Genomic DNA, 14,520 nt, shown 5'->3' with positions numbered 1-14,520 from the left:
CCGTTTACGACCGCACACATCGACGTAACATCCTCACAGAAGTCATATTTTAGAGTAAACATTTATGGCATGTTTTTGAAAACATTTTTGGAAACAATTAATTTAACCGTCAGCTCAAATTCTCGAAAGCCTGTTGGAAAAATCCGCTAACAATGTAGGAACCCGTGTGTTGTTTGTACTCGTTTTCCGCACGGACGTTGTTGACGGTAACACACGTCCAGACAGCTGATGTTAGTTGTGAAGACGTGTACTTTTCTGCTCCTGTTTGTCCGTCAAGACAGCTCATTTACACCTTAATTTATAACATCGCATTTCGTTGACGTCGTTGAGCGGTGCTTGTCTTTCAAAAATGGCGACAGTGGAGGAGCTGAAGCTGCGGGTGAGAGAGTTGGAAAATGAATTGATAAAGTGTAAGCAGAAGCAGTGTGCCATGGAGGATGCTCACAGCTCGGAACTCCACCGACCGAAAATTGACAAAATGAGCTCCGAGGTCGTGGATTCCAACCCATACAGGTGACTTTTCATGTCATTATTTTGGTTTTTGACAGGTTTTTGTCAGGGATCGCTCACAGCGCCGAGGGGCTACGCCTTATGAGTCACTCATCCCATATGGTGCTGTTGCATTGACTACAAGCTAATCTCAGCTGTGTTTTTTTTTTTTGTTGCAGTCGTCTCATGGCTTTGAAGAGAATGGGGATCGTGGATGATTATGAGGTAGGGTTTACAGTGAAGAGTTACAGTGTGTTGCTCTGTCCCCAACATAAATAATCACAGTGATCTATAGACATGGAGGAACTGATACTCTCAATCATGGCACCAGCTATTAATACCAAAATGCATTTTGAAAAAACGTGTCGGGTTCCAGCAAGTTTTGTTTTATTTTGTTCTTTTGAAAGACAATATCTTTTTTATGCCATTATAATAAAATCCTTAACTATCCCAATCCTTACTAAAAGATGAAAAAAAAGAGTGAATTCCACAGATTGCCAAATATCAGCACCTAGAATATAATTTAAACCAATATTTATGAAATATCAGTGATTTTTAGGGATGTTGCTATAGGTTATTTTCATTGTTGATTAATCTGTTGATTATTTTTTCGATTCATTGATTAGTTGTTTGGTAAAGATGCTCTTCAAATAGGTAGGAGTGACAATTTGAGCTAAAGCCAGACAATTAAGGGAAATCAATTGAAGAAATATGGAAGCCGTGAGAGGCAAGGGGGAAAAAAAGGTAACAAACTTCCAAAAAATATCCTGGGATGTGGCATTATCCTCATCTGTCACAGGTCATAAAGACAGGAGAGAAAACAATAATGTTATAATCTAACTTGCATCTTTTGGCTTCTGTTGTTCCATTTTGCATCTCTACAATTTAATAAAATAGATGCTTGTGTTTGGCCCGAGGTCCATCATTAGGTTTCTGTCTTGGCCCTCAGAAAGACTCAGACCGATTCATCAATTATCAGAATATTTACTTATTTGTAATCATTGCAGCTTTAATCATTTTTAAAACTGATATCAGACAATACCTATGAACCCTCCCTTAATCAGAGGATGCTTTTTCATATGGATGAACGACTACTTTCAAATTTTGTCGACAGAAAATCCGGACATTCACAGTTGCTGTGGTTGGTGTCGGGGGAGTTGGCAGTGTGACGGCTGAAATGCTCACTCGATGTGGCATTGGTAAGGTAATACAAACATTTTCATTATTTCTTTTATATCAAGTAAAACCACGCATTCATTTGGCTCAGGAGACGATCTGCCTGTCCTCACCCCAATCTTGTCTGTGTTTGCGCCATCACAGCTGCTCCTCTTCGACTACGATAAAGTCGAGCTGGCCAACATGAACAGACTGTTCTTCCAGCCTCACCAGGCGGGCCTCAGTAAAGTGGAAGCAGCAGAACACACACTCCGGTACACAGTTGTTTATAATAATCCATTAAAATAGAATCATGCGGTTTCTTTGTACTTACATATTTCTCAATTTACCCAACAGGAACATCAACCCAGATGTGTCATTTGAGACCCACAACTACAACATCACCACAATGGCAAATTTTACACATTTTATGGAGCGCATCAGGTTCGGCATACCTACCGCAGTTTTCTAGAATTTAATTTTTCTCTCTCCGCACACAACAACAGCAAATAATTCTGTGTCTTCTCAGTCACGGAGGGCTGGAAGAAGGGACGCCGGTGGATTTGGTGTTGAGCTGTGTGGACAACTTTGAAGCCAGAATGGCCATCAATACAGTAAGTGCATACAGAAACAAAAAAACAGAGTTGTTATCCATTATGGTTTGTGGTTGGTACTCTGGCAAATATGTATTCATTTTGTCGTGTTTGTTGCAGGCGTGTAATGAACTCGGTCAGATCTGGATGGAGTCTGGTGTCAGTGAGAACGCTGTATCAGGACACATCCAGCTCATTATTCCTGGAGAGACGGCATGCTTCGCTGTAAGCCCACACGCAAACAACATCGCCAAAAAGATGTTCAACCACTAAAATACTAGCACAACATTGTCCTGTTAGAAAACAAATCCAGCGGTTACATTTTAATACAGTTTCATATGCCTTGGTAGTGTGCTCCTCCTCTGGTGGTGGCAGCCAACATCGATGAGAAGACCTTGAAAAGGGAGGGAGTATGTGCTGCCAGTTTACCAACAACAATGGGTGTGGTTGCAGGGATCCTGGTCCAAAATGTCCTCAAGTAAGATCTTTTTTTTTTTCCCAGTTGGAAACCTAAAGCTGTAAAGTTTTACATCTGCCATTAAAAAGTTTGGAATCATCTGTTCTATTGACGTTTTTTCCTTTCACTAAATGTTACCTTTCCCGAAACCTTTCGAAGAACAATTTGTAAAGAAGGCTCTCTATAACCTACTTTACAGTAAACATTATTTGCATAGGATTTTTTTGTTTTTCAGGTATCTGTTAAAGTTTGGCACTGTCAGTTATTACCTTGGCTACAACGCCATGCAGGACTTCTTCCCCACCATGGCCATGAAAGCCAACCCCCAGTGTAACGACAGCTTCTGCAGGAGACAACAGGAGGAGTACAAGGTGTGCACTTGCTATTTGTTTTTAAGTATCAGGATGTAGAACTGACCAACTGTTGAGTGCAGTACAGACTTATTAAATAAACGCTGCAGCTGTGTAAGCTTGGAGAGATAATGGTGTCCATCTGTGTGAATCGTTTCCTTTTTAGAAGAAAGAAGCAGAGCGGCCAAAGGTTGAAGTTGTCGAGGAAGAAGAGGAAGCGGTCGTACATGAGGACAATGAGTGGGGTGAGCAACAAACCCAGTCAGATCTATAACAGTTTGTCTGGATTTGTCATTGAACAACATATTATTTTACCTCACCACATGACTGTGCTGTGCAGGTATTGAACTTGTATCAGAGGTGACGGACGCAGAGCTACAGGCTGCCTCAGGCACCGTGCCTGACCTCCCAGAGGGCATCACGGTGGCTTACACCATTCCAGCTGAGGTTAGTATTCTCTGACAAAACACAGCTTTGAAAGGCTTACACGTTTGAGCTCATTAACTTTCAAGTGAGGTTACTGCAGACCTTTTTAAATGAAAATAATAGTCAACTAAATAAGCTCAATGTGACCTTACAGCTCCAGTTTTATTTTCATGATATACTGGTCAAAAATGAAAAGTACAACCTAGCTATGCAGGAAATCCCCCCCAAGAATCGCAATGCTGTGGTCATGAGTATGCAGTAATGTAAGGTATATTGGCAAAACATACTTTAAAGCATTATGATATTAGCGTTTGTTGACTCAAATTCTGATATTTTCTTTCCTTTGTTTTGTACCAGTGTGAACCAAGTGGGGAGACGGTGCAGGAAACCGAACAGAGCCTGGAAGACTTGATGGCTCAGATGAGAAAGTTGTAGGCAGAAACCTGAAGATGCATTTCTGCCGTTCAGATAAAACTTTTCTCATGTCTGTTCATTTGCTTTCTTTGATAACAAGCATCCTCAAGAAAAAGCCAACTAATTTCAAACAATCAAACAATTAATTATTCTAGCAGCTACAGAGGGGAATTGCATGAAAGGTGCTGCTAGTGGCATTCCACTTCACACAAAAAAATCAAAAGTCAAATGTTTCATTTGCAGACATACCGTAAAAGTGTTGAGCACTTGGAATTGTACAGCCGCTAATAAAGAAGTCTATGAACCTAGAATAATGTCACTGTTAGTGCATTAACTTGTATCACAATGTGTATTTTCTACGGTTTTGATCAGTGAGTGTTGGGACCTTTTCATGTATGTGCTGTCATTCACTCGGCTTTAAGAAAACATCCACTGCAACAGTAATCATGAACAATGTTTAAGTTGTCTCAATAAAGTATTTATTTGATGGGATACAATCTTATCAACATATTGGATGTGATTTTTTTATTGTTGCCCTGTACAGATTTTACATTTTACATTGATACATGGAGAGATAAAAAACATTAAGATACATTGTTTTTGCACTATATTTGGCAGTGAAACAGAAGGTTTTGGTGTCCCTTTTGGATTAATGTACATTCAGACAATAAATTGTACTTTAACCTGGACACTTATATGGCACCATGATTGTTTTGGTAAATCCCTTTAACTCCTGTTTGTAAATGAATAAATAAATGGACATAAAGTTTTGCATAAGCACAGTATGAAATTAGTACCACAGGTGACATACTTGTTTTTGGACATCATCTCCTTTCGGATTATGTTCTTAATACTGGAAGGTAAACACTGCATAATGTAAACATAAATGATATGTTAAAGGGGCACTATGTAGTTTTGGAAAATACATTTAAAATCTGAATTTTTAATATTTAGATTTAAAAAAAAGTGAATGAAGATTTTTCTCTTTGGATTACATTTTTTTCTCCAAAACTACATGGTGCACCTTTAACAGCATATAAGCGTACCAATTTTTCAGAAATTTTAGAGACAGTAGCTCTTGAAAATGCTTCATTCAAAGCATCAGTAATGTATGGATTTTATAGGTTCTTCAGAAATCATACTTGTAACTTGCATCCCAAGTTCACCAAAAAGGAAAGTGCATAGATTAATATGATTATGAATCCTGTTTTATGGGTTAAACCCACATGAAATTCCATTCCTATTTTAAAGATCTATATTTTGAGGCAATCAATAGGAATAGGAATCAAGTGTCTGAATTAAAATAAGTATAAACCTGAGTTCCAGGTCCATAAAAAGGACTGATTTAAAGAAAGTTTTAAGTTCCTTTGACACATGATTATGTTAAAAACAATAAATACTTTTGGAAATAGGGTTAGGGTTAGACAGGTTTCACAGACTAATATGGCAGACATCATAATCATCCTGGCAGGTACAGTATTTTCTGACCAAACCCTGTAAATCTCCATTGACAACAATCACAGTTTGATGACCAGGATAGTTCCCTTTTTGATAAAATCCTTAGGTCCAATGGTTTTCCTACTCTATGGTACCTCAAGCTGTCAAAACAGCTTTTTATGTGGCTGAACAGAGTCACCTTGGGGCATGTGGGAGGGGTGCAGGTCCCCTCAGACTGAATGTGTCTCCGCTGGAAGAGTGGCGGGACGGGGCGTTCCCACACACCAACGACGGCTCTGCCTCCTTTATCTCCATCGCACGTTTGTAAAGCTCTGCTGCCTTCTCGAAGTCACCCTCTTCATAGCTATTTATAAAAACAAAACAAAACAAAACAACTGTAGCACAACAATCATGATTAAACTTGTGATTAGCTGAATTTATCCTCAGCTACTGTACCTCAACACAGCCAGGTTTTTTAGGGTCTCTCCGACTCGTGGGTGTGAGCGCCCCAAACTATCCTCATACACCTTCAGTGCTTGTTCATAAAGAGGCAAGGCATCACTGTGCTTTTTCTGCCAAAGATAAAAAAAAAAAACAAAGAAAATCGCAGTTAGCTATGCTCTAAATACAGCTACATATGCTCATAATAGCCATAAAATAAACACAAGTTTATACACGGACATATGCAAGCCATAAATACAGTTTGTGGTTCAGACTGATTAAAAACACGATGAACATTCTCACTAGTTGGCAGTAGATCACAGCCAGGTTGACCAGTGCTGTGGCAACACTGGGGTGTTTGGGCCCAAAACTTTTCTCCCTGATTTCCAGCGACAGCTCATACAGCGGTACAGCCTTTTCAAGCTTCCCCTGTACAACACACACATGTTCCAATCAGCTTCTCAGCCAACAAAAAACAAAGAAATGAGCTCTTCACAGAAAGAATAATAAAGTTTGAATGTTAACTGGCACACGTGTCTCACTCTGCGTTTGTAGAGCATGGCCAGGTGTTTGAGTGTGTACGCCAGCGACGGATGGTCTGGGGACAAGGCCCTCTTGCGGATGTCTAGCGCCCTCTCATACATGTCCTCAGCCGTTTCATACTCCCTCCTCTCTGTGTGCAGTGCGGCCAGGTTGTTGAGGGACTGAGCGCAGTCTGGGTGATCCGGACCGAGGACACGCTGACGCATCTCCAGAGAGCGGGTCAGGAAAACTTTTGCTGCACTGGTAAAGACACAAAGACAAAAAACATCAGACAAACAAATATCAGATAGAAGATACATAAGTGGTACATGTATCTATTTGGGAAGCCAGCTGTAACATCTGTGCCTTACTCCAGGTTGTTTTGGAGGTAGTACAGGACACCCAGTTCATTAAGTGTCTTGGCAGAGTCTGCAGTGTCTTTTCCTAGAGTTAGCTCCTCCAGCTGCAGGGCTCTGCGCCTCAACAAAGTGAAGCCGTACTGAAGAGATTAGAAAAAATGCATGTAAAATATGATTGATTAAGTGAGTATGACTGAGTGTGTGGGTATCTGTAAAACATGCTTACCATATGACCTTTCTGGCGAGCGGTCTTCTGGCGGATCTTCACTGACCTCTTCCTGAGTTTCTCTGCTTGTTCATACCTGAATTTAAAAAGGCCAGGTTAAAAGCAACCATATTTAAAATGGACTTGTGCATCGAAAGCACCACTGACTGTTTAGGTTGAGATCACAAGATCAACAACAAATCTGGGAAAACCAATAAACTATTCTACGTGAACGGCAATTATAAAATGACTTCATGCACATCCACATGAATACCCGATCACTTACTTATTTTGTTTCTGATATAGCATGGCGAGTGACTCCAGCTCTCGTGCCACGCTGGCGTGCTCAGCTCCGTAGGCGTTCTCACTTATCTCCAAGGCCTGCTTGTACAGCTGCTCAGCGTTGCCGTACTTCTTCCACTGTACATAAACCCCGGCCAGCTGGTGGAGGGAGCGAGCCACGCTGGGATGGTCCGGGTCCAGTGCTGTCTCCCTAATCTCAAGGGACCTTTGTAAAGGAGCTACAGCCTAGCCAAAGAGACGGACAGACGCTGAACTCTCAGTATTTGTCCTTTTCTACGACAAAATAAGATATATATTGAAGGACATCTATTGGACATTGTCAAAGCTATTATTGCAATCCACAATATTACCTGACTAGGGAGGCCAAGGTCTTTGAGGAAACGTCCCAGTGTCTCATAGAGGTTTGCAAGCTTGGTCATGCTGTCTTCACTCTCACAGCTCTTCTCATAGTGTTTCAGGGAGTCAAAGTACTCAGTGGCCATGGAGTTTTTGTCTTTGCCCACATATTGCCAATAGGCTAGCAGCTCAGAGAAATGACCCCTAGAGGACGATAAAGAAAACAACATACACCTGTAAGACTATATCCAAGTAAATATGGCAGGCTTTGTAATATCAGCTTCTGTCTATGTGCATGTTTTCTACCTCTTGTAGAGGTTTTGGGAGACAAACAGGTTCAGGAGGCTAAGCTGTAGTTTAGTCCTGTCCTCCTGCTGTTGGAGCAACCAGGGCAGCTCGTCAGCCACACGCCAAGTCACACGGTCCTGGCTACACACACAACACACACGACAAGAGTTGTACAGACAGAAAAAAGTAAGTTGCGTTGTTAGGGCTGTCACGATATCCGATTTTCACTACACAATTATTGTGGCTAAACAAATTCACAATGAAGATACACGGTGAGGAAAGATGACCCCTCTTAATAAGCACCTGAGTTGTTGACTGAAGTAATTTATGAGCTTGTCTCTGTAAGCGGCAGAGCTGCTTCCTCCACCCAGGAATTCCAACCTCACAGCTTCCCAAGCCTGATAGACAAACACACATACAAACAAAAACTTTAAAATTGTCTATTCATAAATGTTCTGTCACATAAATATCAGAGTTTGGTGATGCACTTTGTTTTTTAATGACTCTGTGCTCCATAAGTTTTATTACCTGCAGGTGTTGAAACCTGATGAGCCCACAGCGGAGGGTTACTATGCAGAGTCTGTTCAAACAGTGAAGCAGAGATGACAGGACAGGCAACTCCACTTCTGGTAAAAGGTCCAGTACCTCTGATTCACTCACTCCATTATGGCTGGCACATACAAGGCACAGTATCTGAGGAGAGGAAAACAAAAAGAGCGCATATTCGTCCTCTAGGAGTGAAGAAAACTCACACAAAGGATCACATGTGTGTTTATGAGTTTCTGTGAGGCCGAGTGTTTGTCACCTCTCTCATAACGTGTCGCTCTCTGTCTGTGCTGAGGGAGTTTAGCGTCATCTTGAGCGCCTGGCGATAAAGTGACATGGTGTCCTGACATTGTAGACACTGGTCGAGGCTCTTCTCCAGTGACCCACTGGATATACTGCTGGAACGTAGCATAACCATCAAAATCTACAAAAACTTCAACATATATGAAGCCACACATCCACATACATAAACGTATCTAATAAATATAACGTTGCAAAACCAGGGGTGGCTGACCTGATGATCATCCTTGCAAGTAGTGTGACATACAGTGCATTGCAGGTGGATGCAGAGCGACAGTGCCTTTCCAGCTTCTTCTCCTTGAACAAAAAAACAACATGCAAATGTGGCATTCACACAAAAAACTTAACTCTGATGATGATTCCAAACATTAAAACCATTCACAGATTAAAATCTCTTCAGAGGTTTTAAAAAGTAGGGTTGATGGAATGATTACTGACCTGGTCCTTGGTAAACTTGATACCCATGTTCTGGCACTCTGCATTAACAACGCTCCTGACCTCTCTAGGACTAAGTGGGTCTAAGTGGAGGGTGGGCCACAACCTAAGCAGAGATGGTCACTCAATTACAAACAGCACTGATGAATAAATAAACAGCATTTTGAACCAATATAACAAATGTACTGTAAATTGACTGGTGTGTCTCACCTCCAAGCTTGAGGACATGTCTCTACATTCACAGACACCACCACTCGGACATTGACAGGGAGAGGGTCAATAAGCCACTTCACGTGTCTTTCTGCTTGCTGAAAAAATGAGAAAGTTTGGAATTAGAGGAGTTGCTTTTAAGTATACGCTTAATCTGTCTTAAAGCATAGACCTATAGTATACCTGTATTTGGTCAATGGAGTCAATGATGATGATTATGTTTCCTTGGTGCCGTGCTGACAGTCGTTCAAGCCAACGGGGAAACTCCTCCAAGATTTTACTGGGCTCCATGGACAAGCCAGAAATGGACCAGAAGTGCTGCAGCAGCTATGCGACAACAGAGACACACAGTAAATATACAATTATTCAGTAAGACTGAGTCATCCCTGAAAGTAAGTCTATGTATGAGCTTCTCCTTACTTTGACTGTGAGGCGTTTGATTATCAGAACTGGCTCCGAGCTTGTGGAAAGTGGGCGACCGACAAAATGATAAAGGAACAATGTGTTGGGGGACTGCTTCTGCTGCTGCTCGATCCTGGAAGGTATTCAGGGAACAATTAGCAAAGTAGACAAACAACAAAATATCTTGTTCCATGATGACACATTGTACCTCTAAAGCAGCGTTAGTAGGAAAACAAGAGGCAAAGGAAGGATGCGATTTTAATAGACAGGAAAACACTGAAATATAAACATGATGTCATAATTATTTTTGTCCTTGTGGCATTTTGTCAGAGAGCTATTAGATTGAGAAGTGAAAAATAATCAAAACAGAACTAGAAGTGCTAAATTAAGAAAATCACTGAACATCCCTGAAACAAATTGCTTTAATCTACAATAGTCGTCCAAATGTTTGACTTAAAAAGTCAAAAGGAAGCATATCACACATCATCAGATCTCACCATTTGGACAGCAGGAGAGACTTCCCTGAGCCTGGACCACCAGACACTAGTAGAGGAGGGGTGGGAGGGGGAGCAGCTATCATGTCATTCAAACGATCTATGTACTGAAGAGGACATCGGATACAACACAGTTTTATAGCATTTCAAGAACAAATGATCAGATTGGAAGAATATATTTAGAAAGGTAAATTAAGCAGAAGATCTGTAGTACCTTCTGAAAGCCTAACTGGGATGTGGAGCTGTTACAGGCTTGCTGGTAGGACTCAATCTGTTCCTGCTCATCATGCAGGTCCCACAGCACATCTGCTGAGTCTTCCTCACGTCCCTCCTCTATCCCAGAGTCCTTAGAGTCAACATCTGCTCCTTCCAGGCCCAGCAACTCCTACATGATCCGGGTAGAAGGGGAAGTTCAGTGCCGGGAGGCTCTAAAAAGACAGACGCTGCTGAGGGACAGTATGTACCTGTTTGATGACTTTCTCTAGCTGAACATTAATCAGGTCGGCACCCTCCTCTGCAGAACCACAGTGATCCACCACCTGGGTTAATGTTAAAAACATGTCAGCACAAGCACTGTGTGGCGTCTGGCAATCAGGAAAATTCACTGTCAGCTTTAAAAAGGCCATAAACATACAACTTCTGCTTTTTGCTGACAGTTTAAAATATGGTTATGCGGTGCAGGTACTGTGTGTGAAGTTGTGACAAACTCTGACTGTAAAGAATAGCAATGCAGAAGCACTGTCATAAATATTCTCGTGACAATAAACCTCATTACTATCATATAGATTTGAATGATCAAGCTATTATGTTGATCATGGTAAAATACAATCCTTTATCTTACCTTTAACACTGTAAAATTTCTCCTCCCCGTGACCTGTTTGACTTGTTCATTCAATATACGACAAACACCAACCTTGATTTTGGCAGCCTTGTCTGCAGCGTTGACCCTTTCCAGCAGTTGCCTGGTGGCTCCAGTCAAATTGTGATCTTCTTCAGTCCTGAGGTAGAGCACCAATGGATGGCCTTCTGGATTCTTCACAAAAGCGTCCTCACAATCCTCCACCACAGAGCTACACACATTTATAAACATCAGAGAAATGTGTCTCATTTATCTTTAAATAAGCAATATAATTAATATGCAATCTTACCTATCCTAGTGAGGATAGGCCTAGGACTTACTGTACCTAGTGACAGTAGATTTGAGAAGAAGCACACAAACAGAGCTCCTTTCTATCTCCTGTTTGCGCTCCACAGCATATGAGGCGGCACTTTCCTCTTGGAAGCAGACATTCAGGTAGAAATGGCCGAGACCCTCACACATTCTGCGTAACACAGGAGAGTGTTTCTGTAATGCAAACATGAAAGAAAGATTTCCCAGACGAGGATAAGTGGCATTTTAAACCAGGTTCAATTACAACTTTCAGTTTTTCCACTGAGTCTGACATTCAGACTAGGCTTGAATTGACCAAACTAATTTCCTGAGGGTAGATTAAAGGTAATAAACACTAAATTAAGTAGTAAATTAAATCTCTGTGAGCATGTTTAACTCACATTGATTTTGTCTGTCAATAGAGACATATTGATCATGTTGTCTATTTCAGTGAAGGGCAATGAGTACCATCAGCCAGGGAGGAACTTCTTTTTGACTAAATACATCAATATCAGTCTAGTGACAACATTGTAGGGACGATGATTGGTTTGCTCACAAAATATTAACACAATGAGAATTTTGTTAAATGATCATCAGTAATGTGGATACAATGTAGGTAACTTAAAGTATTAGAACATATGATAAATATGATAGAATGTGAGCAGAAAATGTATAGTTTGTTGACTTTTGCTGTCAAATTAAGAGGATTTTGTACCTTAAGTAATCCCTATTAAGTCATTTTTTGCAAAGGACCCCCTGCAACCCACTTAAGATCCACTACTGGCCCCTGGGCCCCAGTTCAAAAACCACTTCTCCAACCGACCTTAATAAAGATGTCAAGCTCAGCTTTGGTCTCCTGGGTATAGATCAGGTAGCACCGCACTGTGTTACTCCATAAGGCCTGGGGCACATAAGGGGAGACCTGAAGCAGACTGGCTACTGCAGCATCCCAGTCATCTGACAAAAACACACACGGGAAAAGTTATAAGTAAGAGTTCAATTTCCAGAGCTAAACAGCAATCATAGCCTTAGTGCAAACATGTCTGACTCCTTCTGCCCTGCCAATGACCCATATCATGAAGCCTTCCTTCTTTCTACAGACTTACTGAAGTTTACTTACCTCTGCTCACATTTGCAAAGGGTCCCTCCACATCTATCAAACTGTGTGCAAACTCCGGCCCCCGGAAGGTCTGTTGCAGCTGCATCATGCTACCCATAGAGGGCTCACTGCCCAGCACGCCACCAGACCAGTATTCACACTGCGTCCCTGCAGCTAAAGACAAAAACAGTGAACGAATAACATAACATTATTGAAGATTTCAATGGACTAGACAAAACCTAAGATTTAGTTTCAATTGCAAACTCCTGCTGAAAAGATGGATGGATAAAAAGAAAAAAAAGAAAAGTCCCAATATTGCCTTTACCAGTGACAGTGGTTTGGTTGTCATCTGAGTCAGAGTCATTTGGGTCATACACCTGGATCCCTTGAGCCTGCAGCTGTTGCATTTTGGCCTCCAAGTCCCTCTTTGCCCGCAGGAGATCCTGAATCTCCTTTTCTTTTGTCTCCCGGAAAATCTGGCAGTGATTTATACAGCAGGTTAGGGCTGCAATCGTGATTACCGGAGAGTATGTAACACAGCTTCTAGAGCGGCAACTGGCAATTATTGTCATTGTCGATTAATGTGCCTGTTATATTCTTGTTTAATCAAATCATTTTCTGGTGTATAAAATTACTTCACATTTAAGAAGCTGGAATCAGAGAATTAGACCTTTTTTCAGTTAGAAAAAATGACTCAAAACAATTATTTGATTATCAAAATGGTTAGAGATTAATTTCACAACTGACAACTAATCGATTAGTTGTTGCAGCTCTAACAGGGAGACACATTTACATATGTGGTGTGGTTTACCTTAAACTGTCGTTTTACTTTGTCCCTGTCATGTTCAAAGGTGGCTGCCCTCTCCATAGCTTGGTACTTTGCCTCAAGAGCACTTTCCTTTTCTCTAAGGATCTTCTGGTAGGTCTTCTGCAGCGCCTGTTGTCACAATGAGATGTAGCAAATGATCAGCATCATGAAACATCCATTAAACTATAAGCTGTTGAAGCTGGATTGCTGTGATAAGACAGGTGAAAACATTACCTGCAGCTCAGCTCTCAGCCTCTTGTTCTCCTCGTCCAGCTTGGCCTCCTTCTTTTGCATGGATGAAATCTCGTTATTCTTGCTGACACGGAAGATTTCATACTCCTTACGAAGCCTTTCATACTCGGCAGCGTACTCCAGATCCACAGAGCCTGTTGATTTGAAACTGGCCCCTATCACCCGAGGTCCTCTGCGAAAGGAGCTGCGCAGGAGTCGGGCTTTGGGTTTCACCTCCACCGGGATCTCACAGGCTTCCCCACCTTCACCCCCATACCCATCCTCTATCACCTCTCCAGGGCTGACCAGAGAGGATGCGGTGCCCATGGTGGCAGCTGAAAAACACTACTCAGCCTTTTCGGACGCACATAGCTGCTCCTGCGCGATGACAGACATGACAGGGAAAGTTTTCATCCACCTAGGCTTTTAAAAAACGATTGTTATTTGCATGTATGTGCACTTATATGGTGCCTTGACACCGTGTAAAAAACACAGAACAGCTAGTCAATAACAGCTACAAAGCTAACCTGCTTTCTTCACAAGCAACAGCTCTCACGGACTTTATTTCTAAAGGCGCAACCCAGGCGACAAAAAGCTGACTTGAAGCTAACAGGCTGGCAGTTGCTAGCTAATTACAGCACGAATAACGGTACAGACAGTTGCACTTGGTTAGCTAACATTATAAAAATAGCTCTTCATCACGCTCGTCGCGATATATGCTGGACTATAAAGCCTACAGGAAAGACACAGTAACTTCCGTACATGTTTTAGCTTTGACAAAATCTCGACTACAACTAACAGTATTGGTTTAAACGTGTGAAGCTAGGTTAAACAAACAAGTATGAGCTTACGGTCCGCTCCCTTCACAGCTTCTTCCTGGCTGCCTTGGTAACAAGTAGATGTTACGGGTGCTCGCACAAGTCAAACTAAGTAAAAGTCAAATTTCTTGTAAAGTTGACAAACGGTGCCACAGTCCCACAGGTGCTCTGTCAGAGGTCGTACACTTTATTTTGACTGACTCTTGCTTTTACTTCAGTGAAAGAAGAAATCCCACAAGGTATAAATACTAA

The 14,520-nt window shown here is 41.6% G+C and overlaps 2 protein-coding genes across 6 annotated transcripts; one reads left to right on the top strand and one right to left on the bottom strand.

Annotated features, from left to right (window-relative positions):
• Positions 1-207: 207 nt before the first annotated feature.
• Positions 208-4,386, top strand: uba5 (ubiquitin-like modifier activating enzyme 5). The gene is made up of 12 exons (XM_030398863.1): positions 208-513; positions 669-714; positions 1,604-1,693; positions 1,810-1,919; positions 2,002-2,088; positions 2,174-2,258; positions 2,358-2,462; positions 2,588-2,715; positions 2,930-3,065; positions 3,211-3,289; positions 3,385-3,491; positions 3,828-4,386. The coding sequence occupies exons 1-12, from the start codon at positions 350-352 to the stop codon at positions 3,903-3,905; spliced, it is 1,215 nt and encodes a 404-aa protein (XP_030254723.1). The 5' UTR covers positions 208-349; the 3' UTR covers positions 3,906-4,386.
• On the bottom strand, positions 4,341-14,450 carry nphp3 (nephronophthisis 3). Of its 5 annotated transcripts, none has more exons than XM_030398851.1 (28): positions 14,302-14,450; positions 13,454-13,828; positions 13,223-13,348; positions 12,737-12,887; positions 12,433-12,585; positions 12,136-12,269; positions 11,347-11,507; positions 11,076-11,232; positions 10,627-10,701; positions 10,377-10,547; positions 10,166-10,269; positions 9,687-9,801; positions 9,450-9,593; positions 9,267-9,364; positions 9,060-9,162; positions 8,836-8,918; positions 8,581-8,719; positions 8,304-8,468; positions 8,079-8,173; positions 7,794-7,916; positions 7,502-7,691; positions 7,135-7,376; positions 6,870-6,945; positions 6,656-6,783; positions 6,305-6,545; positions 6,066-6,191; positions 5,778-5,893; positions 4,341-5,685 (listed from the first exon to the last, which is right to left on the bottom strand). In XM_030398851.1, exons 2-28 carry the CDS (start codon positions 13,775-13,777, stop codon positions 5,517-5,519), a joined length of 3,909 nt encoding a protein of 1,302 aa, XP_030254711.1. In that variant the 5' UTR covers positions 13,778-13,828; positions 14,302-14,450; the 3' UTR covers positions 4,341-5,516. The 5 variants fall into 5 exon arrangements, with proteins under 5 accessions (XP_030254711.1, XP_030254714.1, XP_030254712.1 ...); XM_030398854.1 differs by having other exon boundaries at positions 5,517-5,685; positions 8,581-8,716; XM_030398852.1 differs by having other exon boundaries at positions 5,517-5,685; positions 13,454-13,873; positions 14,302-14,331.
• Between the last annotated feature and the right edge of the window lie 70 nt (positions 14,451-14,520).

This window comes from Sparus aurata, chromosome 19 (genome assembly GCF_900880675.1).
Source record: "Sparus aurata chromosome 19, fSpaAur1.1, whole genome shotgun sequence".
NCBI classification, from domain to species: Eukaryota; Metazoa; Chordata; class Actinopteri; order Spariformes; family Sparidae; genus Sparus; species Sparus aurata.
The sequence above is the reverse complement of the archived record's forward strand: the minus strand, read 5'-3'. Positions and strand labels throughout refer to the sequence as shown.